This window comes from Haliaeetus albicilla, chromosome 19 (genome assembly GCF_947461875.1).
Source record: "Haliaeetus albicilla chromosome 19, bHalAlb1.1, whole genome shotgun sequence".
NCBI classification, from domain to species: Eukaryota; Metazoa; Chordata; class Aves; order Accipitriformes; family Accipitridae; genus Haliaeetus; species Haliaeetus albicilla.
In genome coordinates this window covers 14,584,694-14,611,483 of record NC_091501.1, presented here as the reverse complement: position 1 = coordinate 14,611,483, position 26,790 = coordinate 14,584,694, and the positions used below count along the sequence as shown (strand labels likewise).

General features: G+C 41.3%; 1 protein-coding gene across 14 annotated transcripts in view; it reads right to left on the bottom strand.

The window, feature by feature from the left end:
- CALD1 (caldesmon 1) overlaps nt 1-26,790 on the bottom strand; it is a 199,530-nt gene that overhangs the window by 9,667 nt on the left and 163,073 nt on the right. For 11 of the 14 annotated variants that reach the window (XM_069807769.1, XM_069807768.1, XM_069807767.1 and 8 more), the window contains 8 exons: nt 22,642-22,788; nt 20,071-21,073; nt 19,342-19,425; nt 14,192-14,340; nt 9,133-9,388; nt 7,313-7,453; nt 312-355; nt 141-219 (listed from right to left, as the gene is read on the bottom strand). In XM_069807769.1, coding sequence (XP_069663870.1) covers nt 141-219; nt 312-355; nt 7,313-7,453; nt 9,133-9,388; nt 14,192-14,340; nt 19,342-19,425; nt 20,071-21,073; nt 22,642-22,788 — 1,903 coding nt within the window. The remainder of the gene's footprint in view (nt 1-140; nt 220-311; nt 356-7,312; nt 7,454-9,132; nt 9,389-14,191; nt 14,341-19,341; nt 19,426-20,070; nt 21,074-22,641; nt 22,789-26,790) is intronic. The other 3 variants (XM_069807774.1, XM_069807777.1, XM_069807776.1) reach the window with 2 other exon arrangements.

Genomic DNA, 26,790 nt, shown 5'->3' with positions numbered 1-26,790 from the left:
AAGAACAAAGTTCTTGAAGTTGCATAAAAAAAGTTTGTGACCAAAAATCCCTGCAATTCTTGAACAGTAAAAAACATAGGCTGATTTAAGTCCCCAAAGCCATCAGTAACTAGAGCAATTGTGACCTGGAATTAACTTACCTCAATTGCACTAGTGTATTGCTCAAGTCTACTGTCAATCTTTGAGACAACTGCTGTCGTGTGGGTGGGTTTCATACCACTGTAAGAAGTAGAAAAAAGAGAGAAAGAAACTATTATTCCCCCCAGTTAAACACTGCTGTTTTGACTGAACCTAGTGTTTTATTGCTTTACCTCTTCTGAGCGGATTTGTTCAAAAATTCTGCTCGCTCCTCTATCTAGAAAAGAGACAAACAAGAGCTATAAGTTTAAAGTTAATAAAAAGGCAGTCTGTACAAGGCCAGGTTAAAATCTCATCTTAAATGTCAAAAGATCAATCTGAAAGAGATGCATTCCAACAGAAATCACCACAGACACACACAGAGGTTTTATAGTTAGGAGCCTATTACGCTACATATACGTAAAGGTGGATATCTTTTCTGCATTAATGTTTGCATCCTGAATATCTCTTCAATGCCTCATTTGTAAGGCATATGTAAGAAAATAAACCACCAATACAGAAAGAAGAAAAGGGAAGAAGTTCTTCTTATGAAAGGTGTTGCTATTCATGAAATCTATGTCAAATTTCCTCATATCTCCCACAAAAGAGCAAGTATGTAACTCTTGAGACAGACAGTAAATTTAATAAGGTTTTTCTGAGTTGAGACATCAGACTAGGCCACATTTGGAGCTCGGCCACATACCCTATCTCATGCATGTTTTTGTAGGACACTGACAATTTAATCTGAGCTCCAAAAAACCAATCAGACTGTCCTCTGCTCATGTTGAAGCAGGATCACTGCTATATCTACCAGCTGTTATTTTATACAAACCAGTATCTTACATTTGATCATTATTTCCCATCTGTGTGTATGGAAATCTTGTAATATTTCCAGGGAAAAAGAATCATGAAGGTCTCGTAAGATTTATGCCAAATCTCTTGATAATTTGAAAACAAAAAGACTCCATCCCTGAATAAAGTTTTTAAATATTTCACGATGCAAGGGGGGTATATATTTGCATTCTGGGTCAAGAAATACTTTAATCAAACATCCTCAAGTGTCTTCCACATTGCATTGTTCCACTTCTTGTTCCAGGCTCTACAGTTTCACTTAAGAGTAAAATATACACAGGCAGCTCCATGGGATAGAAATGACTATTAATCAAGCCTGGCTGAATTCCTGGGGATTCCCGTCTCAGTATGGGTCATCCATTTTCAAGTTACTTTCACAGTGACTGCTGTGGCATTCATGCCTTATTAAATAAGGCAGTGACAGCCATTCCTTTAAATGGTTCTCCTCGGTGCCCTTAGCATCCAGGCTGCACCGGAATACTAAATCCCACAGCAATCCCATCAACGGGCACGCATGTTTTATTTCTCAAGCGCACGCAAGCAAAAAGTCAGGCGGTTCACTTCAGCGCAGGATTCACCAAACAAGCTCACTGGAGGAACTCCAGCTAGCATCAATCCGGCTCAAATGCGCCTCTAAAGCTCAAAGAAGCTGGCGTGCAATTTACAGAGTAATCTACGTTAACGGTTTTAGTGGCCAATACACGATCTAAATACGGTCCCGAGTGGAAAGACGGGCTTTGCTCGGGGAGGTCCCCGCTGTTCCAACGCGCTGCTGTCACACGGTGGCAGCACCACAGCGGGCAGGAGGCGCAGAGCCGCGCACGGCCCGCCGCTGGGCCTGCGGGCTGCACCGCTTCGTTCCGCCCGGGGGAGTCAGGACGTCGGCACTGCCCAGCCTGCAGGGTGCACCGCTTCGTCTCCCCCCGAGGAAATAAGTCGGCGTCGCCATAGAACGGGCAAGTAAATGTCTTGATTGAAAGCGACGACACAGATCTGCGGTGGTAACTTAAAACACGTCACCTCTCCTCGACTGTGGTATAGGAGGAAAGGCTTCCCACAGCGCTGATTTCTGGGTCATAACCAGCAAGGCTTCAAAACGATGAGTTACACCAACGAGAGCCGCTGGTTTCTCCCCTGCACTGTATGAACGGGCAGTTCCCTCCCTGCATCGGTGGAACCCTGGCTGGCAGCAAGGACAAACACTATGGACTATCTCAGAACACCGGGACTCAAGGTAACCATCTAAGAATTCGTTTACAGCCTCTTCTGGTTCAGATGAACTGAGAATCCACTTGAAATCTTACAAAAGGGACAGACCTTACAAGATACCAACAGTAGACTCTTTATAGTCTTCCCACATTCAGCAAGGAGAGATGTTTCTACACAGCAGGAAAACTTGGCTTCAGTAGGCACTGGTGTAAGAGGGGGATAGGTTGGGGGGAAGAGGGACATGTATTCTCAGGTTTACTACATTATTGTAGCGAAAAGGCATGGGGTCATTCTTCACCCACTGGGAACAGCAGTTCTCAGAGCACCCGCTGTGGTATCAGGAATGAGTCGTGGATTGTTCAGAACAGGAGAGTAAGGAAGCAAACCAGAAAATAAGTTAAACAGGAAAGCAGTTAGGAAGTGACCCTCAGAGCTGAAAATGGTCCTCTTCCCACGGAAGCAGGTGCTTTGTGTGGATGGATAACACATTTTCTGCACATTTATATGAGAATTTGTTCTAGAGCATCTTCCTCAAAATACAGCATGCATGAAACAGAAGCGTACGTTGAATACACTTGAAGCAAACAAAGCAAACACACCTGTATACACACATGTATTCAACTTACAGGTCAAATACATTAAGACTGCACAGCAACATCTAAAGGCCATTTATCCACTGCACACCACACAAAGTCCATGCAAAGAATTTAAAATGTTTGGCACATACAGTAAACAGTATTACAAAATAGATCTGTAAGAGAAACAGGCAAAGCAAGGTGGTTAGTACAAAATGCAAGATATTTCCTCAAAGTGAGACCAGGAAATAAGAATAATCTTTTTGCTGCATTCGTTTTAAGAGGATCTGGTTAAATAGCTTGGACTATGTTTTGTCAACATGGAATACTTTTCCAAAGCCTCTGACACAGAACACACACATACTCCAAAAAGGCGACCTGCTGGCCTCCAGTTAAATTATGACCAGAGAGAAAGAACACAACATCTCAGGCTGCCTCTCTCCCACCTAACCTCCGTTGCTTGAAAGTTAAGCATTTAGTCAAAATTACTCATTTTGGTTCCCTCTATAGTCAGTGAAGAGGCAGAGGAGCTCACCCTAGAAAAGGTAGGATTGCTTGTCCACTGAGGGTGGCTCTCTCTCTGTTGACTACCAAAGAAGCTCAGATTAGGCAACGAAATACTTAGATGGACACCTACACTTCTGCTGGTGAAGTCAGATGAAGTGATACCAATGGACATAAATCAAAACCATGTGGATTCTCACACCTTATTAGGGCCTTACTCAACAGAGTCGGCACAAACAGGTGGCAAGGAATAACTTAAGCAAGATGTTATACAGAGATATATGTATGCATTTATCCACATTCAATATTATATAGACATGTTTTGTTCCCTAATTGTGCAAGAAATGTCTTGCCTATTAAAAATGCAGTTAAATTGTGGATGTCACAGTGTACACAGTGTACTGTCTTCCATCTGCACATTCTTCAAGAACAGAATGGAAGAGGAATGATTTAACACACAATTTGAGCCAGTGACTTGGGGAAAAAACCCATCAAGATATGCCCAGTAAAACTTGTTTCATACAAAGGTATTAAATGATTCTTCAGAATTTGAAACTGCGTATTAGATATCATGCAACAGAAAGTGTTGTGAACTGATATATATAAAAGCTTTTCTCAAAAAAAAAAGGGGTCAAGGAGGAAGGGGAGTAAGAAATGCACACAGAAAACAGAAATCCCTGCATTAAAATTTTGCCTCATATCCAACAGGTGGAAGAACCTAGTGGAAACCCATTTAGAGTGGTAGTCCCTGGGAGTAAAGTGGCTTTTCCTTATCCTTCCCGAGTGGCTCACGTGCTCTTTTGCTTCATTAAGCACAGTTAGGCTTTTTCCTGCTGTCAGCAGCATCCATGCAGAGTGCACCAATTTACTCCAGTTTATCTGCCAGACTAGAGAGCTTCCATCAGCATCAAAGACGGGGGAAAAACAAATGTCACAAATCCTGTTCTTACCATTCTATCTTCCCTCTGCTGCAAAAGTAGCTCATCTAGGAAGAACTGATTGTGTGGATTCTAACTCTTTCCAGTCACTGCTCCAGCTGTCAGGTATTGAAAGCAATAATGAGATAGGATAAGACAGGTCTTTAAAGAAAGAAAGAAAAAAAACCCTGAAAGTCCTATCCTCTGGCTTAGCTGTCAGCATTTCCTTGCAGAGAGTGCAGGCTGCCACATCAGCCCATGTCTCCCAGGAGACATTTTCTGCAAAGACAGAAGATATCCCAGGCTACCAGCCTCCTGCCATTGCTTCCTTCCCTCAATGTCTAACTGCTTTTGCATTTCTGTAGTGGTGGAGCTCACCCCCAAGAGAAGACTTAGTATTGAAATATCCTGTTCTCTCCTCATTAACCTCGAGAATAATTATACAAGAAGTCAATAACACTCCTTCCCAAAGAAAACATGAGGAATGAACTTGTGTAAAAAGGAAAATGAACAAAGATTATGCAGGAAATCTCATTTTTCTACCACAGCACCATTTGTGTGAACTAAACTAGGGAAAGCATGAGCTAGAGCAGGATGGGAGAGCAGCAGAGGTTGTTCCAGTCTTTGTCCTTATTAAAAAAAAAAAAAAAACCCAAACCAAAACAAAAACAGGCAAGAGAGCAGAGGTTGAACAGAGGTTTGGTACTGCTGCTACTGCCCACAGGGAGTCCACCAGCCCTGAGAAATCCAAGCTGCTTCTGTTCCTTAGCTAGTGATGAACTTGGCCTGTATTTACTTTGCATGCTTCCTCTTCACTGTCCCCTCAGAAAGGACCAGCCCTCAAGCTGTAAATGGGAGGACTCCATGCTGCCGTAGTAGTTCTGCTGAAGTAGTGTCTCAGGTTTCAGGGAAATATTGTATTTAACAGTTAAAACAACAGGAGTTGTCAATACTGTGTAGGCTGTGCTTTAGTAGAGGCCAGACTAGATAATCATAGTAGTTCTTTCTAAATACAAGCATGTATGTATATTATGTCTGTGTTTGTATACATGTATTTATATATGTGCATCCATGAGCCATGTAATAGATGGAGATGAGTTGCACATCTTGGTCTCTCAATTCTGAGTCTGCATGTCATGCTACTCCATGCCCTGCGTGATGGATAAATGCAGTGTCCATAAGATGGTAATATGCCATGCTGCTTTTCAGTTTATCTCCCTTCTGTCCTTTGTTCTTGTAGTTCACTTTGTAAACAGCACGCCCTACTTTCCTCATCTAAGTCACTCCTAAGAACTTCTTTTTCTCCCCCAAAACTTATCACATCAGGAAGGACAAGGAAGGAGAAAAAGATGCTTTGCCACATTGTGATCTAGGAGAAGTCAGAATGTGCACATATATCATACAGTATTTTAATACTGAGCCTCCCTTTTTTCATTATTCATTCCAACCTCCCACCCACAATTGTGCATTTAGGGTTCTCACATGACCCATGACACATCTAACCAGATGATACATTCATCAAGGGAGAAAATATGTGCCAGATGCTTTATAACTCAAAAGATAACTTGGGCAGTGCATAACAGGCAATGAGAAAGCTGTGTCCCAACCAGGTTAGACCAGCCTGAGAAGTCTGTCCAAATGAAAGGTAACAAAATATACTGTCTTCTAAAAACTGCAGTTTGACATCAAATTTGACATCAGGTTATTAAAAAGAGATTAATCTCTCCTCAGCTATTGACCACAGAAGGCCAAGAAACAGTTTAGGGTGTGAAGTTCAACAGCATTACGTATCTACTCTGGCCACCCACAGACACCAGACTGGAATATGTACAGTATCACCAGAGAAAGAGAAAAAACATGTACAGAGTTGCATATATCAGTTTTTGTAACAAATAACTTCTACCTAACAAGCCATAAAATCCAGCAGCAATTATCATCATAAAAAAATTGGACCTTGGATGCTTAACGACATTTGGAAAATTCCAGCTTTCCTCTAAAAATACACTTAGTAGAGTAGTGTAGCATCAGTCCAAAAGTTCTCTGAAAGCTATTAACCTCCTGCCAAATCCAGTGTTTTTTCCCACTCTCCCCAAAATTATGATCTATATCTTTCTATTATGTGTTTTCAAGTATAATTTCCTCTCTTCTGAGTCATCTGTGAACTAAAGCTCCAAATGTGTCATAAAAGGCATCTCAATAAACAGAAAGAAGAAAAGGAAGCCCTCCCAGGAGGGCTGGGAAGAAGCTGTACATTTATAGTGTCTGTTACTGACATGGTCTTCTGCAACCAAAATGGCAAGACCAGGTTTATCTAACAGGAGCAAGTTGTGAAGCTTGGCATTCTTTGTTTACAGCTGTAGGTATTCTGTCCTTGTATTTCAGGTTCAGATGTGTCTGAGAAGTCAAAGGCAAGTCCAGTCAAAAGCATTTGGACACTGTATTTGCTAGAACTGGACCCAAAACAGTATAGGGCTGAAGCTCCAGATCGGTTCAAAGTGTAGCGTTATCTGACTTGCAATATAATATGGGCCACAGAAGACCACTTAGAAATTCCTGCAGCAACAGAAGGGGTTTTTTTTCCCTGTTACGTAAGAAAATGAAATCCAGCCCAGTACTTCTAGATGTTATTTTTAGGGGGATTAGACATAAACTAGCACTCCCATATGGGGCAGTTTCAATTAATGATGATTAGGCTAAATATGCTTAAAGACAAAGTAATCTGGCAAGGAAGAAAGTAATTGTGGATGTAGAAGGAGAGAGAGAATATTTGTGATCTTTATCTACTCCAGTTCACAAAGCACTCCTATAATAAATTAACATTGAAAATCAACACAGTAATACAGCTCTAAATTTCCAAAATAATTCTTTCTTGAAGATGAAGATCCCTTTTGGACATTTTCCATGAACAAGAACAGGTAACTCCCAGTCTAGACTCTATTTTTAGAAAGGATCTCTAATTTTCAATCATCCCAATGAATGAAGTCTTTCAGCTAACGGTTTCAGGCTAAGGTCTATTCCAGAGCATTGTCCCAGGTCTGATTTCAAGTATTTCCACACAGCTTTGGTGTTTGGCTGTTCGTTTGGACTGCAACTCCCATTACTTTTTATGTACTATATAGAAGTTAGTGTGTAGGTTACCTTGAGAGATGAACCTTTAGGACTGAAACATTTAAATGGCTTCTTGTCTTCAGATGCACCATCTTCTGGCATCTTTTGACGTTTCTCAGCAGCTTCAGCCCTTCTCCTTTCAATTTCTTCCTTCATCCTCCTCTTTTCCTCCTTAAAAAATATGAATGGTCACTTATTCTTTCAGAAACTACATCACCATTACAGGGCTTTGCAGTCCTTCAAACATTTACCAGATTTTCTAAGAACAGATTTTTATGCCAATCAAAAAAGTTCAGTGACCTATCTGAAAACTAGCAATGTATTGCTGCTTATCCATCACAGTGCTAAGGAAGTAGGGAAGACAGCTAGTCTGTGCTGCTTTAGTGTCTCCTCACAGTGAGGTCACCAGATTTATTGCCATATAGTGCCGCTTAAAGCACATTTATAAAAATACGCAAATTCAGTTTCTCTGTATCCTCATGTATCATCTTTGTACTGTTCTTCTGTCCATCTACTCTGTCGCTTGTTGTTCCAATGTTAATACTTCACAAGGAAGAATCAATAGGTGCCCCAAAAAAGCAAATATTACATGCTTACAGTTCTCCCTCCAAAGAGGTAACATGAGTTTTTACTTCGTAAGCTACAAGTCAAACCAGGAGCCCTCAAAGCACAACCATTGTGAGCACTGGTCAGCAGGGTCTGCCCAGCAAGGAATTGTGCAATCTCAGCATCTATTAAGTTCTACTGTAAAGAGCTTAGTATATTAAAGCAATTGGCCAAAACACTGCCAAACACTATTATTATTCATCTACCATTTGTTTTCCAAACAACTAAGATTCCTAAATGATGCACCAGAGATTTCGAAATCCTATTTATAGAGTCCCTTGGCAGAGGCAGTACAAGCAAACAGATGTGCTTGGGTACTCGCTATTTAAATAGACAGGAATATCTTCCTAATGAGCTCCTAACATCTTCCTAATGAAAATATTTAAATAGACAAGAATATCTTCCTAATGAGATCCACCATAAGTATATATAACATGAACATTCCAGCTCATCTGCAGCAGACGAGTTTTGACATGCGCTTTGCAATTCAATTTGTGTAATGTCAAAAAGACATCACGAATAAATTAAGAACTGTGTGGCTGTAACACCACCCCCAACATTTTGTATCTCCAAGAAGATAAGAAATGCGCAACTATCGCAGATGAAATCCTGACTCATGAAGACATATATTAGAGCCCTGTCTTTTCTGAGGCTAGAACTGTAACATTTCTTTCTACCCTGGATGACTGCACGTTTTACCTTGGGTCCTCACTAGAGCATCTATGTGATGTAGTCACTGGATAACAAATACAGCACACTTGCAGTTAAATCTGAAGGTTAGAAAATGGGGTGATTTTAATGCTGGGTAGCATATTTGAAATCAAGGTCTGTTGTGACAGACCATCTCCTGACAGACGCTAAGAAACAGTGACGGCCAGAAGAGCACGCAACTCGGAGGGCCCAGATAAAGGGTACAATTTGAAGCAAAGTCACAGCAGCAATTCCCCATACAGCAACACCAGATCCAAGAAGGAGAAGCACACTTGGGCCTGTATGCTTGTGTTTGGTCTTGTCTTCCTTGTTACACGCTCCTTCCTCATCTATGAGCCAGTCTCCCATGGCCTCATTGTGTCCTTTTGTCAAATACAGACCCATCGACCTCCAGCCCCACCAACTTCTTTGCCTAAAAGTGTCTGTGCAGACACTGCTGTAAAGAGTTATCAGCTAATGCAAGGCCAGTGGAAGTAAAGTAGTAACAACAAGGGAATAAAAACAGAGTCCAATGCTTCATCTTTTATGCTTACCTCCTCTCTGGCTTTTCTCTCGGCCTCCTCCTGCTTCTTCTTCTGCTCCTCTTCCTCCAGGATCTTCCGGCGCTCCTCCCGCCTTTTCTTCAGTTCGTCCAGCTCTGCCGCCGCCTCCTGCTGCTTCTCCTTCAGCTTCTCAAACTCCTCGTTCTCACCTCGGCGACGGCGCTGGTCTTCTAGCCGCCTTCCAGCCTCGACCTGAGACCCCAGCTTTCCTTCCTCGGCATTTGCGGTCCCTTTCAAATTGGAGCGGCTGGGAAAGAAATGAAAGGGAAGGTGATGCACCACAGGTTTTCCCTTCCTGGCCAGAGCCACCCCCTGCCACGTGCTCCCCAGCAATGCGAGAGCCCAGCACTCAAAGATATTGCCTTATAAGACCTTTTGCTCCTTGTAAACTATGACAGGCCTAAAACATCTTCATCAGGAGTTAGTAGGCTGGGATACTACAAGGAGCACCTGTCCCATCCACTGCCAGCGGGGAAGGAGTCTCTCGTGCTTGTGTGCACAGGAGCTGCACCACCCTGCCTGAGAACTCAGGCCACCTCCATTTTTAAAAGAATTCAGTAACTGAGCTGGAAATATTCAGCATCTCATGTAACTTCAGCAAGGAGTATCATATCTCATCACCATCTCTATGGTATACGGTAAATTGTTACAGTTTCACACCTCTGCTCTGCAGTTTGTCTACAGAGGAAACAGTTCCAAAAGCATATTATACTTCATACAGAAAACAAAGCAATGGAAAGCCATAACTATCTCCTCTCTGTTGATTTTCAATTAGATAAATTTACATATAAAAAACTCATAGCAAAAATATTATGCCATGTTCTATGTAATAAAAGATGCAGTAATCCTTTGTTTTCAAAGGCAAGTATTTTTTATAAACCCTCTACAAACAGACAAGCATCTTTGGGGACAGAACATATTACTTGACTTGGGGAAAACAGAAGGAGGTAAGAGAGGAGAAAGCATCTTACAGCTTCAACAGTGTTTTAAAAACCTAAAAAGGTTCCTATCTCATCTATAACATGTATCACTTTAACTCTCCCAGCCTGTATGAACAGAAAGGTTCATCAGATCTTTTGCTGACATTTTCCAGGGAAAGTATGACTTTTTATTAAGGAACTGGAAATTATTTATTAATGGCAACTTTCCACAGAAGAAAACCAGAAGTTTTCCAAACAGCTGTAATATATGAGACAGAAAGAAAGAATACCAAAAAAAAACCCGCAAAGAATTTGCATAGGTGAAGTGCATACTTTCAACAGAATCAGATAGCATCACCTAGTTAAACAGTTACCACACAAGTGTTTAGACAAATGTCTGCTCCCTGAGTGCATTTAATATTACCGCTGACAAGGAGATAGATACCTAAGAGGTATCAGTGTGCTATTCACAAAAGACAGACAAAAAGGGAATGTACTTACGATTTTTTTAAAAAAAACCTTTATGCTCTGTTCTGTTGGCATTTAAAAAAGCTGGATATTAATGATTTCATTAATGCAGAGTGTTGCAGAGTACCACAAGACAGTACAAATCAAGCATTCCAACAGTAACAATAACTGTTAGAGATGATCAGATTAGAGATGACAACATGAAGAACAAATATCATATAAATTTGCAGTCTGGTAGATCACACCCAATCCTGCAAAGGTGCTCTGAAGAGCCTCATCTAGATGGAGTCAACCATATAAAACAGGCTGTAGGACCAGAGCTGAGTTATCTGTGGTTTCAATATCACAACAGAATCTACTAACACAGAGTTCTCTGCCCCCACAGGACCTTACCAAACTGGATGAAATTTGGTTCTAGCATGGCATGCATGATTTAGGAACTGTATCACTAAAAACTTATGGCAAAATAGTATAACCAAACTGATACTATTATGTGAATTCAGCTGCTGTACCTCATCTGTGGAAGTTCAACACTAAAGCAGTGGACGTGGCACTCATTTTGCAATGTGTTTACTTGGTTTTAGAAAGTCTTTTCTATGCAAGAGTGTAACATAACAAAGCAAAGCTAAAGAAAAAAAAAAAGTCCCAGAGATCTGTGAATGTATGTACCCGCAGTACATTTTCATACCTGATTTTCTAAGCTAGAGTTACAAGTACATAATACATATTTTCCTAACACCACCTTATCACAATCCTTTTCTGCTCCAGGCCCTATTCCTGAATGTGGTTTTGCAGTGGAATCACTTAAACCATGAAAGTAGAACCACAAGATCACCCTCCATTGTAAGCATCAAGTTAATTTAAGTGGTCACAAATAAGGGCCTGCATCAGGTAGTGATGTGTAATTGAAGAAAGGAACTCATGCTTTTTACATGAAAAATACATACACAATTAACTAAAGCATTGTGAGAAAACATTGAAAACTTCATTTGAAATTTCATTTAGCCCATTCAAGGAGAAAGTGACAACAATACATGAGGTGTGAGGTATGATTTTGGGTGTCCAGCCTGAAATACCTCTGATTCGGTTTGCAGAGGTACTGAGAACCCAAAATCTTCCACAAGCTTCCATAAGGCACTAAGTATTTCTAAGGATCCAGTGCATCTAACCTGCACAGGCCATGAGAAATCCCTGGCTATTTTAAAGCTTTCCTGCTTCATTGCAAGGTTGTAGCCTCTATAGCAAACATCCCAGGAACCTCACTATTTCTTTTTTTTTTTCCTCTTGGTCTCTGAAGTCTGTGTCACCAGCCCACCCAGACCTGCAAGCTTCAGGCCCAAAGAAGATGCAAGAGGTCACTTCTTACAGATATAATGATATCCCTGGCAAGGGCAAATACTCAGCCCTCAGAATTAAGAGAACTAAGAACATAACTTTTGCCAAGATTCTCTTAATAAATAGTCACTCTGTTTTATACCAGTACAGAAGAAAGGTTAGTCCTCAGTGACTTCAGTGCAGGTAGCCTCAATGAAATTAACAGCTACTCTCAGCTTTCGACCAATAAAAGTCAAAGGTAGAATCTAGCCTTAGCATTTTTGTTTAGAGACCTCAGGTGACTATTTTGTCCTCCTTACAAAGAAGGACATTTAAAGCTTCTAGCTTATTTTATTCTCATGCAGCTTACAGGAGTTCCACTATTGATTCTGCATAATCCAAAATAGCAGACAATAAACTGGCAGTAATTCTCCTTACTTTCCTCCACCTCCCAAACTCCTCTGTTTTCAACAGATTCTGGGAATCTCTGTTCTCTGCTGCCGACGTTGTGAAATTAGTATTGAGATGCTGGGTGGAGAAAGAGTTTCGTAAGCACCTCTTTGGTGCTAAGAAATGAAGTTGGTTGCCAGCTTTCAGACAAGGAGGAAGAGGAAAGAAGTGGTTTGTGGAAGCCAAAAATGTCAGAACAATGTGAAAAAACATGTTACATCATATTTAGGACTTCTGCAGTCCTGTATGAGAATAGGGAGGAAGGCAGGCGGGAGGGGAGATGGGAAGGGGAAGCCATAAAATGGGGTTTTATTCTGTATTTCTCTTACTGACGTAGACGAAGACGACATAGATAAGATTTTTCTTTAGCCTCCAATACCCTATTTTATTCTCAATCCTCACCACTGAGAGTTAGCCAAGTTACGTGCTTCCTAACTAGTATCTGATATGTTCATGTAAAAACAAGAAGAATGACAGTTCCAAACAAAGGCCAACAATGTGGGGGCAGTTCGTTAGAAAATAAGCCAAGAGCCTTAATTCATACCTAACAACCCAAAGAACACTATAGCCTCTGCTGATGTTGCCAACCCAAGTCTTCTACTCCACTGATAAAAGGCTAATAAACAGGCTTCTTCCCACATTTGGGAAACAGCAGAAGAAAAACAGAAGAAGAAAAAAAGGAGTGGAAACTCAAATCTACATGTTGCCACTAAGGCCTGTCTCCCACAGGAAGTAAGCAAATGAAAACACAACAAAAATATTTTTAGAAAACCATTCTCATGTTATTGATGATGTGACCCAAGTCATGAAGTAGAACAGTTCTGAGCAAGGCCAATTTCCTGCTATTCCATCTCCATCTCTGCCTGTCTTTTGGCCTTAGGCCAGGGTGTCTCTGGGGACTTTTGAACTGCACTTTATTTTGAGAAAGTTTGTTTTTCCCGGAAGAATCATGAGGGGAATGCTGAGATACAACAGCAAATCCCATCTGCCATGCACAGATTTCTCAAAGTGCCTGGAGAGCTTAACCTTTTCTTTGCCTGTGTCAATGTAAAAGAAAAAGAGATGTGCAGAAGGAAAAAAATTTAGTTTTCTAACCTATTCATTCCTGTTTTTCTGCTAAAAGGAAGAACTTCCACTCTGCTTCATGTATCCCCTCCTTTTAGCAGGCACAATCCTTTTTTAATAAACTTTTCACTAGAAATTTGTTGCCTTCATTGAATTTCCCAATATAGCCATAAGGCCAATACTTCCTTGAAAAGAAAAAGAAAAATCAAACTGTGATACAGCTTATAAAAAGACAAAAAATAGAACATTTTGCCTAGGAGAGGTTTTCACTTAACTGAAAAATCATTTTTATAGAGAAGCCATTCATTTCAAGGTTTGCCTTGAAATCAAGAGAGATGCTCTTTCAAGAGTTACCAGCTGGATTGTGCTCCATACTGATATGCAGAGTCTGATTAAAAGCAGGTGAGTAATTGGAAATAGGTTACTTCAAGTAAAGGTTGAGATCTGACTTAAAAACTTAGAGAAGACAAGATCTGGGCTGTTGTCATTATTGGCCTCTATGCAGATATTAGAAATAAACGTTGTTCAAGGAAGGACAGAGCAGAGCAAAATAAGCTCTGCCCCAGCAGAGCAAAAATAAGCTACTTGCCTCTACTGAGAGAGCAAGGCTATTTACATCTGCTTTCTGTACTTCATTTTGTTACTGCAACAATGTGGGGGCGGTTCGTTAGAAAATAGGCCAAGAGCCTTAATTCATACCTACAACCCAATGAATGCTAAAGCCTCTGCTAATCTTGCCAACCCACGTCGTCTTCTCAGCTGCTACAAGGCTATTAAGCAGAGACCCAGAGATGGCATAACGTAAGCAAGCCCAGTGCCTACTTGAAACTTACCCAAAAGCATTCTCAGTAGATTTAAGTTTGGGGGCAATGAGTTCACGTTCTCCATTCTGTGCCTTTTGTTCAGAAACGCCTTTCTTACGATCCCAAATACTTTTAATTTCCTCTTTGGGTGCTTTTCCTTTATCCTTGTCATCTTTTACCTGCTCAGGAGATACCATAAATCATAGCACAGAAACAAACAAACAAAAAAAGAAGTCACAATAAGGCATTCTAAATAACAGCTGAGGAACACAGATTTCTTGGTATTATTAACTAAGCAACTGCCTTCAAAATGTTTATGTGCTTTGTGGCAGAAGTAGTCTGCAAAGCTCTAAACTGTGACCAACCGCCAATCTGCTGTCCTGATCTGAATTCAGGATGAAAACATCTTGAATAAAATTATCAGTCTTCTCTGAAAGTTTGTTGTGGCCATGGGACCATACTACACCATTGCTTCATTCTGCAACTGCACCCCACTGAGGTACCCCAACCCTTCTCTCTCCCATCGCAGCATCATTCACCTCTTGCCTATTAAGATTCTGGGTTGCAAACTCTTTGGAACTAGGCTTGTTGATACATTCTTCCTACAATGGTTAGGGCACTGATGCAATAAAAATAACACATAACCTTCACCACTTGTCAAGTTTGCTTGACAAAGTTCATGCTCTTTCCAGTATCATAGCAGATGGATACTTCAATATTGCAAGAACAATGGCTAAACCACAAAATTATCTTTATATCAGAGTAAAATTTACTCTGACAAAAAGCACAGTCCTACCAGGGGCTAGTCATGGATAGTGTTATCAGACATAAATATGTAATCCTATGAAGAAGCAAATGTTCTCTCCAGAAACACTAGAGCAAAAATTCCCTCTATCCTTATAAAGCTTTGTCCTATAATTCTTGATAGTAATCAAGTATATTTAATGCATGGATTTCACTCTCCAGTATTACTTCAGAGTTTTGAGCTTGAAGTATTTATCAATACTACAGATGGCCTGATCCCTGCATGCTGAGTCATGGCTAGATGCTGATAAGAGGAGGAGGATATGGGCTGATTCAGGTTCTTTATCCTCAGGTAGAATTATTCCCACTCAGTTAGACTACCAGCCTAAATAAACTTTCAACAACAGCAGATGAAACATTTACCTCCAAAGTATTTTTTTTTGGCCAGCTCTGCCATGTTGGAGGAAGATTCCAGCTGGCAAGCAAGAAATACCTTCTATGAAAAATTCATATGAAGACATTTAGAAAAAAAATACTTTTGTCCCTTGGAAGTCTATTGCCATCCCATTTGCTAACCAGAAAGAAAAAGAACTCCTGTAACAGTCCTGCCTGCAACACAACTGCTTTTACGGCATTCCAAGCTGCACCTTGAAATAAAAAACTAATACAGCCACCCACCCCTAAATCAAATCAAATTTCTATCCTTCCTCATCAAAGAGCAACATCTCAAGATGTAGTATCTTTACCAATAAAGGGTGAGTTCAGAGTCTTCAAAGTCAAGATCCTCCTAAGGCATTGAATTAAGCTGCTGGGTGAAGTCCCGAAGTCAGCCTCTGACTTCACCTGAGGCCAGTTTGCTTGCTCACAGAAACTGATACGATGGACAATGCCAAGGTGGCACACGCTACAGGTGAGTACTGGGTGGTTAAACTACTCGAGCAAATTTGTCAGTGGTGAGGGATGTTGGACACAACCCAGAGGCATTTGCTCTGCCCTGAGAGCAGGCAGCAACAGTGCAGACTTTCCCTACCCTCTCCTGCTGACAGGCTTTAGCCACGACCTGGCAGAAGTGCCCTGGTGGACAAGGGGGGAGTTCAGTTTCCATGACCATACATTCTTTGGCCATGATGCTGTAACTGCTAGCAAAAAAAGCCATTATTACAAGCAGCCTCAAGGAATGGTTTTCTGTTTTCTAGGAGCTGGGCTGAGACAACCAGGCCCATTCACTGAGCCTAGTGAATGCCATCAGACAGTAACATCTTTTGGGTGCTCCCAAATCTGGGCAAGATTGTAGCTAGTGATCATGTTCACAGCAAAAATCTCTGCTGCCTGTTAGCAATCTCCTAATCCTTCCGTCCCAGTCAGAGTGATACTGAAACCAGCAATGTTGATTGTTGCAAGATTTCACATGCCAGGATGTCTGTGTTGGGATTTTGAGAGCATAGGATTTCCTTTGCTGAGATTTTCATCAAGACCTTTCTAAGTCTCATTAAAAAGCCAATACTTCCAGCTGTCTGATGTACTGAAGTCCACTGGGGAGGGTCATATCTCTTAGATCTTAATTGAAATCACTGAGAAAACTAATATTAAAACAATATAGTTTAAAAATTAATAGGTTAGGAAATAGCATTTCAGAAGCCAGTAGGATTTATGGTAATGTGTCTGCATTTGAGAAAACGATTAATATAGCTTGGCCTCTTTATTCAAAAAGATGATAAAACAAGATATTACAGAAACATTTCACAGCTTTTGGGCCCAATCCTTCTCCTACTAATTTTAATGCCAAAACAGAGATTGATTAGCACAGAGGCAGAAACCATTATGTCCCATTCCAAAGGCAGGCAACAGAAAAAGTACTTTGGCTTGTCTCGGTGCTTCCCTATATTACAGGCTAATTCAGCTTCTGATGAATTCAGTAAAAAGGACTACACTGACTCCAGGTGGATTATACAGATGTTATTACCTGAACTGAAAACAATTCACATGCTCTCACAAATCTTGACCATCAAGTCAAGACAGAACACACTCAAAAACATGTTTAGCTGATTTCCAGCTTTATTTATTTATATTTTGATCTTTCTTTACACTGCTTCTTTCCTGTTAGGGTGTTATGCTAATATTTGAGAGTCGAGATTTCTAAACTCAGAATTGAACACCTTCAGACCGCAGTGAATCAGTTACTGAGGTTGGGGCCATTTGGCAAATTTGATTCCTTATTTGGGCTCAATTACTTGGTGACTTAAAAGCTGTGGGCATCTGGGTCTAGGACTTCCATTTAGAGCCAACTACCATACCCAAATACCATGAGAAAAGCAACTGTTGCGGCATGTCTAGCCAAACTGGAAGCAGGAAATACCAGGAGTCTCACATCATGAGAAAGCTTGTTCTTATGAACTTTCCAGGCCACTTTTGAGAACCAAATATTGTGGTGCAGTTCAGAAAAGGAGACAGATTTTGCTTGCTAATTTGATCAAAACCTGAACTTTGAGGGCCAGATTTTGGTCACATTAAGAAAGAACATGTGCTTGTGTTGCGCAAATGCAAAAGCAAAATCAGATTACGTAAATACACTGTATTCCTTCAGGATCTTGTTCATGATATACTGCCATCCTTTTAACTGCATATATGGGTCAGAAATAGGCCTCATTGAATCTGTATGTCCTTGAAGGGAGGGGGAAGGAGTGGAGATGGGAGCCTGATCTTGACTTCGTTTGGAGTCTGAGATTGCCAATTTTTCTTCCCAAGCCAAGAAGCAACAACTGAGATTTTCAAAGCTGAGCAAAACACTTGAAATGTTCAGCTTGATACACATGCAAAAGATTTACCTTTCAGTGGATGGGTATTCAGCATCATGCTAAAAGTGAGACTCTCTTAAATTGTCTCAGCTTGAGCATCCAAAAATGGAAGCACTAAAATTGCAAGTCAGTTTTAAAAGTCTTACCAATTTCATGGAATATTCTAGCCCTCTGGCTATGGTTTAGAAGCTCCAGTAAGAGTTGACTGAGCTCCACATAAACACAAGCAGGATGATTGTGTCTCAAGTCCCCCCCCAAAATCAACATTTGTGGTCAGTTACAGCCTCCTTTTTACCTTTACTTGTAATATTCAAAGACTGTGTGCAACAATGAATATTACAAGCCGATCCTGTCTTACAAAGAACTCTTAATATAATCCATCATTTTTTGCAAAGCTGTTTCCCCTGCTTTCACAATGGGGTTAGAGTGATTGTTTAGTTTTTCTAGTGCATTATTCGGAAGCATCTCCATTAGGTCTCATTTAACTCTTCCCCTTTCTAGAATAACTTATTCTAGTACTGCCATTCTCTCTCCCTGTTCATTAGAAACCTTTCTTTCAACCATCTTCATCACTTCATTTGCCTTTTCAATCTCATGTGTACCTTACTCAAAATGTGATACCCTGGATGATCAAGCTAGGCAACTGGACATAAAACCTTGTGACATGATTTGCCTTCATCACTCTCTGAGGGTGAGTTAAGCATGTTCCAAATTAATCCAACAACTAAGGACCCTGGACCAGACCCTGTACAACTCTCAGTGCTCCCAAGCAGCTAGACAGGCAGCAAGCTGCCTGTTACTAGATTTCTGTGCTGTGGCACCCTTTAAGCCACACAGACCTGGCTGAACCCAAATAGGTCCAAACCTCCAAGGCCCTGACCTGTCTCAATGTCTGATTAGAATCAGGGCGTATTTTGATACTTTCTGCATTGAACCAAAAGCACAGTTGCTACACGACATTGAACATGGCTCCCTGTGTCCAGCTGTAACCTGAAGAGTAAATGGTCCCCAAATCTTATTTACTTACCATACAGTAAACCACCATGGCACCAGCTCCTGTGTTTACAGTGGAAATGCAATGCAGTAAATTTTGTAGATTTTCTCTTTAAAACAAAAGAAGAATCTTGGGTATGCACAGTTTATATCATGGGGCATTGCAACTGGGGGGGAATCATTAGTTAAGGCAGTCAGGTGGCAAAAGGGCCTAGATTATTATTATTATTATTATTATTATTATTATTATTATTGTAAGAGTAGGTCTCAGTCATAGGGAAAAAGTTCACAGTAAAGTGGGAGGAAACCAGGGAAGGATGATTAGTTGATACAGTCCTGAAAAATTCATCCCTAGGGTGCAAACCATCCTTGCATTATTGACTGAACTGAGTTTCCTGAAATATTTGTTCTAAGACAAACAGGACTTGGTTCTAAAGCCCCAAAAGAACAAAATACTTAAGCATTTACTTCATTTTAAGCACATAAGTAGCTTCATCCCTATTTATTTCTGCAGGATTACCCACGTTCTTGAAGTGAAGCACATGCTTAAGTACTTTGCTGAACAAGCAACTTTCAGTTATAGGTCCCTTATTTATTTTCTTATCTCGAGTTTCCCTGCAACATCTAAATCAATGGTTTACAAGTTACCTGATCTTTTTTGGAGGTAGGTCGGAGATTCTCATCTGGCAACTTTTCCTTTTTAGCTTCCACTTTAACCTCTTTTTCTTCCCCCTTTGTTTTTGGGGTTTTAATTTTTTTTTTAATATGAAAACATCACATCTGTTTGCACTTTTGTTTCTCCATGCTGTGTTCATGTACCAATCCTGTGTGCAGCCACATCTCCATCATATGCTGCTGTGCTCACATCTCCATGTGCAGTTGTGCTCCCTCCACCCTCTCCAAATGCTCCCATTCCCCCATGTGGGCCTTTCTCCCTTGCATGGCATCATGCTCATCACATGTCCCAGCAGAGAGCCCTCTCTTGTGATTGCATTTAACACACACGTTCCTCACAGTTTACCAGGTGCTTATTATATTTTGTGCCAAGATGTGTCTGCCTCCACCTCATGTGTTACTGCGTTAAGCCAGTTTATAGCAGCTGAGAAAAAAAAGGCAGCATAAAAACATGCAGATGTCTGAACATGCAAGGTATTCTTTGAACGATGGAGTGAGGTCAGGCATGTTGTGCACTGCATTATTGGTAAGCAGAAGGAGCTTTATTTTTTAAAAGAGAGCGAGAGAGAGCACGAGTATTAGTCATTTCAATGCAGGAATAGATCTGTGAGGAAATTCCAATTCAATCTTTTTTTTTTTTTCTTGCATTACATTTCTCACAAACCACAGGTGTCTTACTTTGGTGCAAAATGTTTACTGTACCTGTTTTCTTAGGAAAGCTGCTTGAGGTTTTTCCTCTTGTACTTTCTTCTCTTTTACCTGTTTATCTTCTATTTTCTTTTCTTCCATCTTTTGTTTTTCTTTTAATTTCTCTGCTTCTAGCTTAGCCTTTTCTTCAGCTACCCTCTTTTCCTCTTCTGCCTTAGCCCTTGCTCTTTCCTCAGCTGCCCTCTTCTCCTCTTCTGCTTTAGCCCTCGCTCTTTCCTCAGCTGCCCTCTTCTCCTCTTCTGCTTTAGCCCTCGCTCTTTCCTCAGCTGCCCTCTTCTCCTCTTCTGCCTTAGCCCTTTCTATTTCCTCAGCTGCCCTCTTCTCCTCCTCTGCTTTCTGTTTTTCCTCAGCTGCCTTCTTTTCTTCCTCTGCTTTTAACTTGTCCCTTTCTTCTGCCTCAAGTTTCTCCCTTTCTTCCTCAGCCTTTTCCTCATCCCTAAGCTTCTCTTTATCTACAGCATCAGTTATACTCTGCTCCCCTTCTGGCACAGCATTTGTATCATTCTCTGCTTTGTGTTCCTCTGCATTTATAGCTAGATTTTTTGTTTCTACTACCTCTTCTTTATCTGTGGATTTTCCTGCTGTCACATCTACCTGATTTTCCTCTATGGGGACTTCCTTTGGTTTCTCCTCCTGTACCTCCTCCTTGTCTTTTTCTTCTTTTTTTTCCTCTTCTTCCTCATCTTGCCTCCAGTTGTTCCTTTGGTATGATTTGGTAACCGTTTCCGTTTCCTCAATCTCATAGCGTCCTCGGCGTGTTTCAGCCTTTTCCTCTTTCCCTGTGGTCTCGTTTTCTTCCACATTGTTTTCTTCTCTCCTGCTGGGCAGTGACAAGCTCCCATCTGTGATCGTTGGGTCAAATTCCTTTTGACGTTCCAGGGCTTCTTGTAGACGTTTTTGGCGTCTCTCCTCCCGTCTTGCCAGTCTCTCCAACAATGCAGCTTCATCATCTGTTCCCCCTGTGGTTGTCGTACGCTTGGTTTCCTCTTCTGCCACACTACATAAAAGTGACAATTTTGCATTAAAAAACTCTGTAACAATGCATGCGCTTAGCTGTTTCTAGAAAAAAAGCTTGCTGTAACGTCATGCCATGGTTTGAAAACACAACACGTTGCATACTTCAAAATTTAGCAAAATGGTTCTGGGGATTAATTTTGGCATTTCTACATGTATAGGAATGCAGTGTTTCACAATGTCAGAGCCTGGAAAGTTTCCCTTCCAGGCCAGCTCCAACAGCCGCTGGAGTCCCCAGGAGTCTTACTGACCTCAGTAGGCACTGGAACGGTCCCTGACACTTGGAGCAGCTGAAATATGAACAGCCCTGAAAAATTCATCCTCCCGTTCTGCACCCTGCAGCAGAACACTTGGAAAACCTTAGCTTGCTTTAAGGCCTCCTTCAGCTTGGCCTGAGGCATACATGTCTTCCCACCAGGCAAAATTTTTTAAGATGGTACACAAGCAAGGTACTTTGATTTCAGCGAACTTCTCTAGAACAAGAAGCTACTCCTGTTCAGCAACAACATCCACAGATACAGTCCATAATAGGATAGCCTGGCAATGAAGGGTGCTGTGAGGTTGTGATTGTGCAGGGACAATAATCTGTTAGAAAACAGAGTGAGCACAGCACCTAATTTAAGACCCACTATTCAACACCTGTAGGTATCAGGACTGGATCTCGCTCTCAGTCCCTGGAGGTTTTTTGACTCCTTCAAAATTCAGCTCTTTAATTCTCCTGTGTGCAGGTTTCTTCCCTCTTTCTAGCTTTTTTTTCCTCTACTGTAGAAAAATATTATAATCTACAGTCAGAAATGCTGTTGTTTTCCTATCTATATCCATTCTCCTTGTCTTTAATAGAATGCTACTTATGCTCAGTATCTATTAGCTTGGTATCACAATGTTTATTTCTGGTCTCTTCTATCAACTGTGATATGGCTAATGGAAATCTGGATATATTATTTGTGATTATGTGAAACTGAATAAATGATGGACAGACTGGAAGGCCAGCTCTGCCCACTCAGCTTGTGACAAGTAGCACCTCACTCCATAAGCTTTTCTGCTGTTTATAGTTGTATGACCCTGACAATGTCAGATGAGGTCTAGCGCTCACATCCAGCGCCTTGCATGCATGTTTCAGCTGCAACTTGAGTCCTGGGTGCCCACAAATTCCATGTGCCTTGGCCCCAAGACACCGTGGCCCCTGTAAGCAGGACAAAATACGTGGAGGTTTGTGAGGCCAGATGCAGTCATGCCTGAGGGAATCGGACAGCAGGATGCATCAGAGGTATTTCCCTCCATAAGCCCCAGCTGAGTTACCCCATAGACAGCCCTGAGGACACCCTGGGAATGGGTCCTGAGCACAGCCTCAAGCCCAGCTTCAGTAATGCTCCCACCCCACTGTGTAGACACAGCCAGTGGCACTCCTCATAGTGTTAGGTCCTCTTCAGAGCAAGGATGGCCAAACCTGGTGCTTCAAATTTAAGTAGTAAAACAGACCTCTTTAAGATACTTCTCTACTCTGAACAAAAATAACTGTTGACTTGTCGGTAAACAACATCAGATATTTACCTGTTTTGGGCATTAACTTCTGATTTTTCCGTTACTTCTCCTGATAGATCTCCTTCTTCCTTTTGCCGCAGTCTCTCCTGTCGAGCCCGTCGGCGACGTTCTCTGGCAGCTTCTTCCTCATCGTCGTCATTTCTCTGGTAGGACAGCCTGCAACAGAGCATTGGGGATAGGGAAACAAAGGGGCTATAGCATATAGGACACTGTGACTGAAAAATTACAAAAAACAGTTGACCAGAGCACAGTAAGCATGGCTGCAGTGGCTGCTCCATACACTGTTTAGAAAATATGCTGTGAAGTTGAGATGCATAGTTTCAAAGCTTGGTTTTGTTTTCTTTTTTGGAAACAAACTTGACAAAAGAGTCACAATGGAGGCAGCAGCCACACCAACTGTCAGTTTGCTCCTAGAAAACACCAAGCCCATAAAAGCCCAAGCTCTGTGGCTGAGCAAACATTCTACTAGACTGCACCATGATCCTGCCAGAATGCACACAGCAGCATTTGAGCAGACTATCCCTCAAGCCCACGTAACTGAAATTGGACTTAGCCAAGCAGGTTTTCTTTAGCCTCCTCTAAATACCACATGCTGAAAATGGTGACAGTATTCTAAAGTCGAAAGACTAGAAAGCAGGGAGACACAAGTACGACACCAGCTCTCAGTGGTCGGTTCTGAGTGCCAAACATCTGACACCTACAAAATGTTTGTAAGCCCGGAGCCCTGCCAGGCCAAATCATACAAGATCACTGCTGTGATGAAAGCCTACAGCTGAGAACCCATTGTGTTCATCTAACCCAACAGATGATTACATTTAGTTTCATCCTACTTGAAAAGGAAAGCAAGACATTACAATCCTAATAATCCTGTGGCCCATTCAAATGTTTGCTGAGGTGCATTATTACTGTGTGTGATAAAGCAAAAGGCCTGCATCCCTCTTATCTTTTTGTGCATGGAAAGTGAAATAGGAAGCTAACACGTGGCAGACCCCGTCAGGACATTTATTTACTTTGCTTACAGCAATGGTCTGATACATAACGGTTAAGAAGTTCCCCTTCCTTGCGTGGCCATGCATTTAAGTTAGCTGTACAGCCGTGCACATAGAGAAAAAAAATAGCTCTCCACCGAGTAAAAACAAGCACAGTTAAAGCTTGCATTTCAAGGTGTATTTTAACATTAAAAGCAACTAAAACATTTTGATTTAGTAATGTATGAGACTCTTTGGATCCAAGCTTCTCCCATCACCTTGTTCCGGTACTACTTTTCTCTGCTGAAAGAAGGGTGAAAGTATTGGTTCAGCAGAGATTCAATTATCCCAATTTTGCTTTAAAAATTAAAAATGGAAGTTAAAATCCCAACATGGCTGAGCCACTTGCCAGACCTAGAACAGCATTTTCATCCTCACTGCACTGAAGGATTTGATTAGCTACTTTCATGCTCCACTTCAAGAGCTTGCAACCTTTTCTTTGTAGAAACAGCTCCTCTCAAAGAGGGTGAAAACCATGAGCAGCACGGCCATAAAGGATCACAGTAGGAGGGAGAGGAAGAAAGGAAGGAGACAAATTAAAAGCACTAGAGGTGACACAGGGAAGGCAGGGAAAAACACTTCCTGTCATTTGTAAGCAATTTAAAGGGGGATCAACATTTCATTTAGGTCTAGAACAGAAAGCATATGAATACAATAATAAACCAATGGGATCTTTAATCTGCAGGAGAAAGAGACTCTCCGTGGAATAAAACTGCATTAGCAAACTGACCACAGAAAGCCCACTCGTTAGTAAGATGTTCTGGCTGCAAGAAGCCTATGATCTTTTTAGCTCTGAACTCTAAATGTAAGGCACAGGAGAGGGCATGCTGCTTTTAGCCTGTGGCAGCTGGATAATGGCCACGACTGAGTTGATTCCCAGTGCCTATGGGTCAGGATTTGTCTTTGCAGTGAGACCACAGGAGGATGAAGTAGTTTATCCTGCTCTCTGTACCCACACAGAACACTCCTACACAGCAAGGAGAACAACCGCTTTTAAAAGCCTCTTTAAAATGCCTTTTTAAAACCACCAGTTGCTCAGAAAACTAAAAAAGGAAAGAAAAAAATACCCTAAGCAAAAAAACTCCCACAAAATGGTACCCATTAAATAAGTCAAATGAAAACAGATATGTATTTCCTGTCCTTGGACTTATCACATAGATCATCTGTTAAGAAAGCTGACGATCTCACTCAATATCCTTTTAAGTACATCCACTGCATATCACAGTGGTTTCCTACAGCAAGCAAGTACACCAGATATGGGCTCCACCCCTAAGGATCACCTTTAAGTATTCAATTCTGTTCACCAGCATGGATGCATGAAACATCCCCAATAATCTAGAAACAGTCATATCAACAACTAATAGTAGTATTTTATAGATCTGTTTTATGTTTTCTTTACAATTATGTTAACACTACCTCCCAGATTGTACTTCTACAGGCTGTTTTGCTTGCCTAGGAAATACAAGCTTTGCTGGAGTGGGCCTGACTAGCCACCACAGACTGACAGAAAAGTAGGCTGAAAATGCACGTTCAGGTCGGCTACGTTAATTAATGAGTAATGACCATGGTGTGAGCAAACTGACAGCAGGATCATTTATGAAACGATTCAACAGTCACCCTAACTGCCATCGACTTTCCATGAGAAATTCAGTCATAGGAAAGATGGTACAAGGGCCATTTCTGCCCATGAAAAATACACTCTTCTGACTACAGTGTTCATCCTACCATTTTCTCAATCCTCATGCACTGAGTTCATTCACCCTAACTTGGCTGGCACCTAGAATCATAGAATGGTTTGGGTTGGATCACTCTCTTTTCCTTGGTTATCTAAGGAGCTGCAGCCTCCTCTGCTGCCTAGGGTGTCAAACTAATTTCACATAGACAGGCAGACACATGAATTCATGCACCCTCCACTGGGAGTGGGGAGACTGACCCTCATTCTCCCACTGTTACACTTTCCCTAGCTACCTGTCACAAGCAAAATCAATTTGAGAGCTCTTCAGAGCTTATCTTCCACTTGCCTACATCTTTTGACATTCTTTAGACGAAGAGTAAACAAATAATAAAAAGTATGACTCCAAGATTTCAGCTCTGTATATCAGACAGATGGAAATCTGATGATCCACACTGCCCTGTGTTGTTTCTCCACCCTTGGAGAACAGCCTTGCTGCCCAGCATGCACACACACCCCACAACTAAATTAAACTAACCTTATATCCATTTGTCACCTTCTGCATACTATTCAAAGTCTTTGCAGGCAAGTCTCTCTCTACGGTTAGCTGTTCCAGCTACCTCAGGCAATGAGAGCATGGCACAGCGTGATCTCAGACGTATGCCAAGCTTTCTGATACTCGACACCTCTTATTAAATATTCAGATGAAAAGATGATGACTTGGAAACCATTTCTATACCTTGTTACCAAAGATAACACACTCTTGGTCTAAATGTCAAATAAAACAAACAAACAAGAAAAAAAGCAGAGTGTTGGCTGCTTCTCCTGTTACCTTCTCTATGTTTCTGACATGAGAAAAAGCAGCGTAACCTCTGCATTATTGGTAAATTGTTCTGGTAAAGCATTAGTGCTGAGTTTATCATACTTCCCACGCAGCACAACTCAAGTACAGGAGACTGAACATCTCATCTATGTGAGAGGACATTTTCCACCACGTTACGCAGGGATAACAAGTAACAATAGACATTCTGCCCTGTTGAGTGGGTAGGACAGATTTATATCTCCAGGACCAAAATCCCAAACCTGCTGAAGTCAACAACAAATCTCCTGATTATTTGAGTAAGTCTAAAACATTACCCTCAGACTGAATGGGGGACTTTACAGCTTTGAGTGCAAAATAACTCTGCTGGATTAGGAATATAGGCGATAAGGCCACCTGCTTCAGAACTTCTTCAGAGAGGTTCAGCACCCACTCTATTTTACATCGAGCACTGAATTTAAATAAAGTTATAACCCAGTAAGAAACTTGGTAATAGCTAGGATGATTATGGGGCTGAAACCATTTCATACAATCCAACGTCAACAGTTTTCTACTTGAAACCGCAAATCAGTTCAAACATTATCTAGGGCACTTTGGTTTTAGAGTTTCTTGCCCAGTACTACATTATTATTATTATT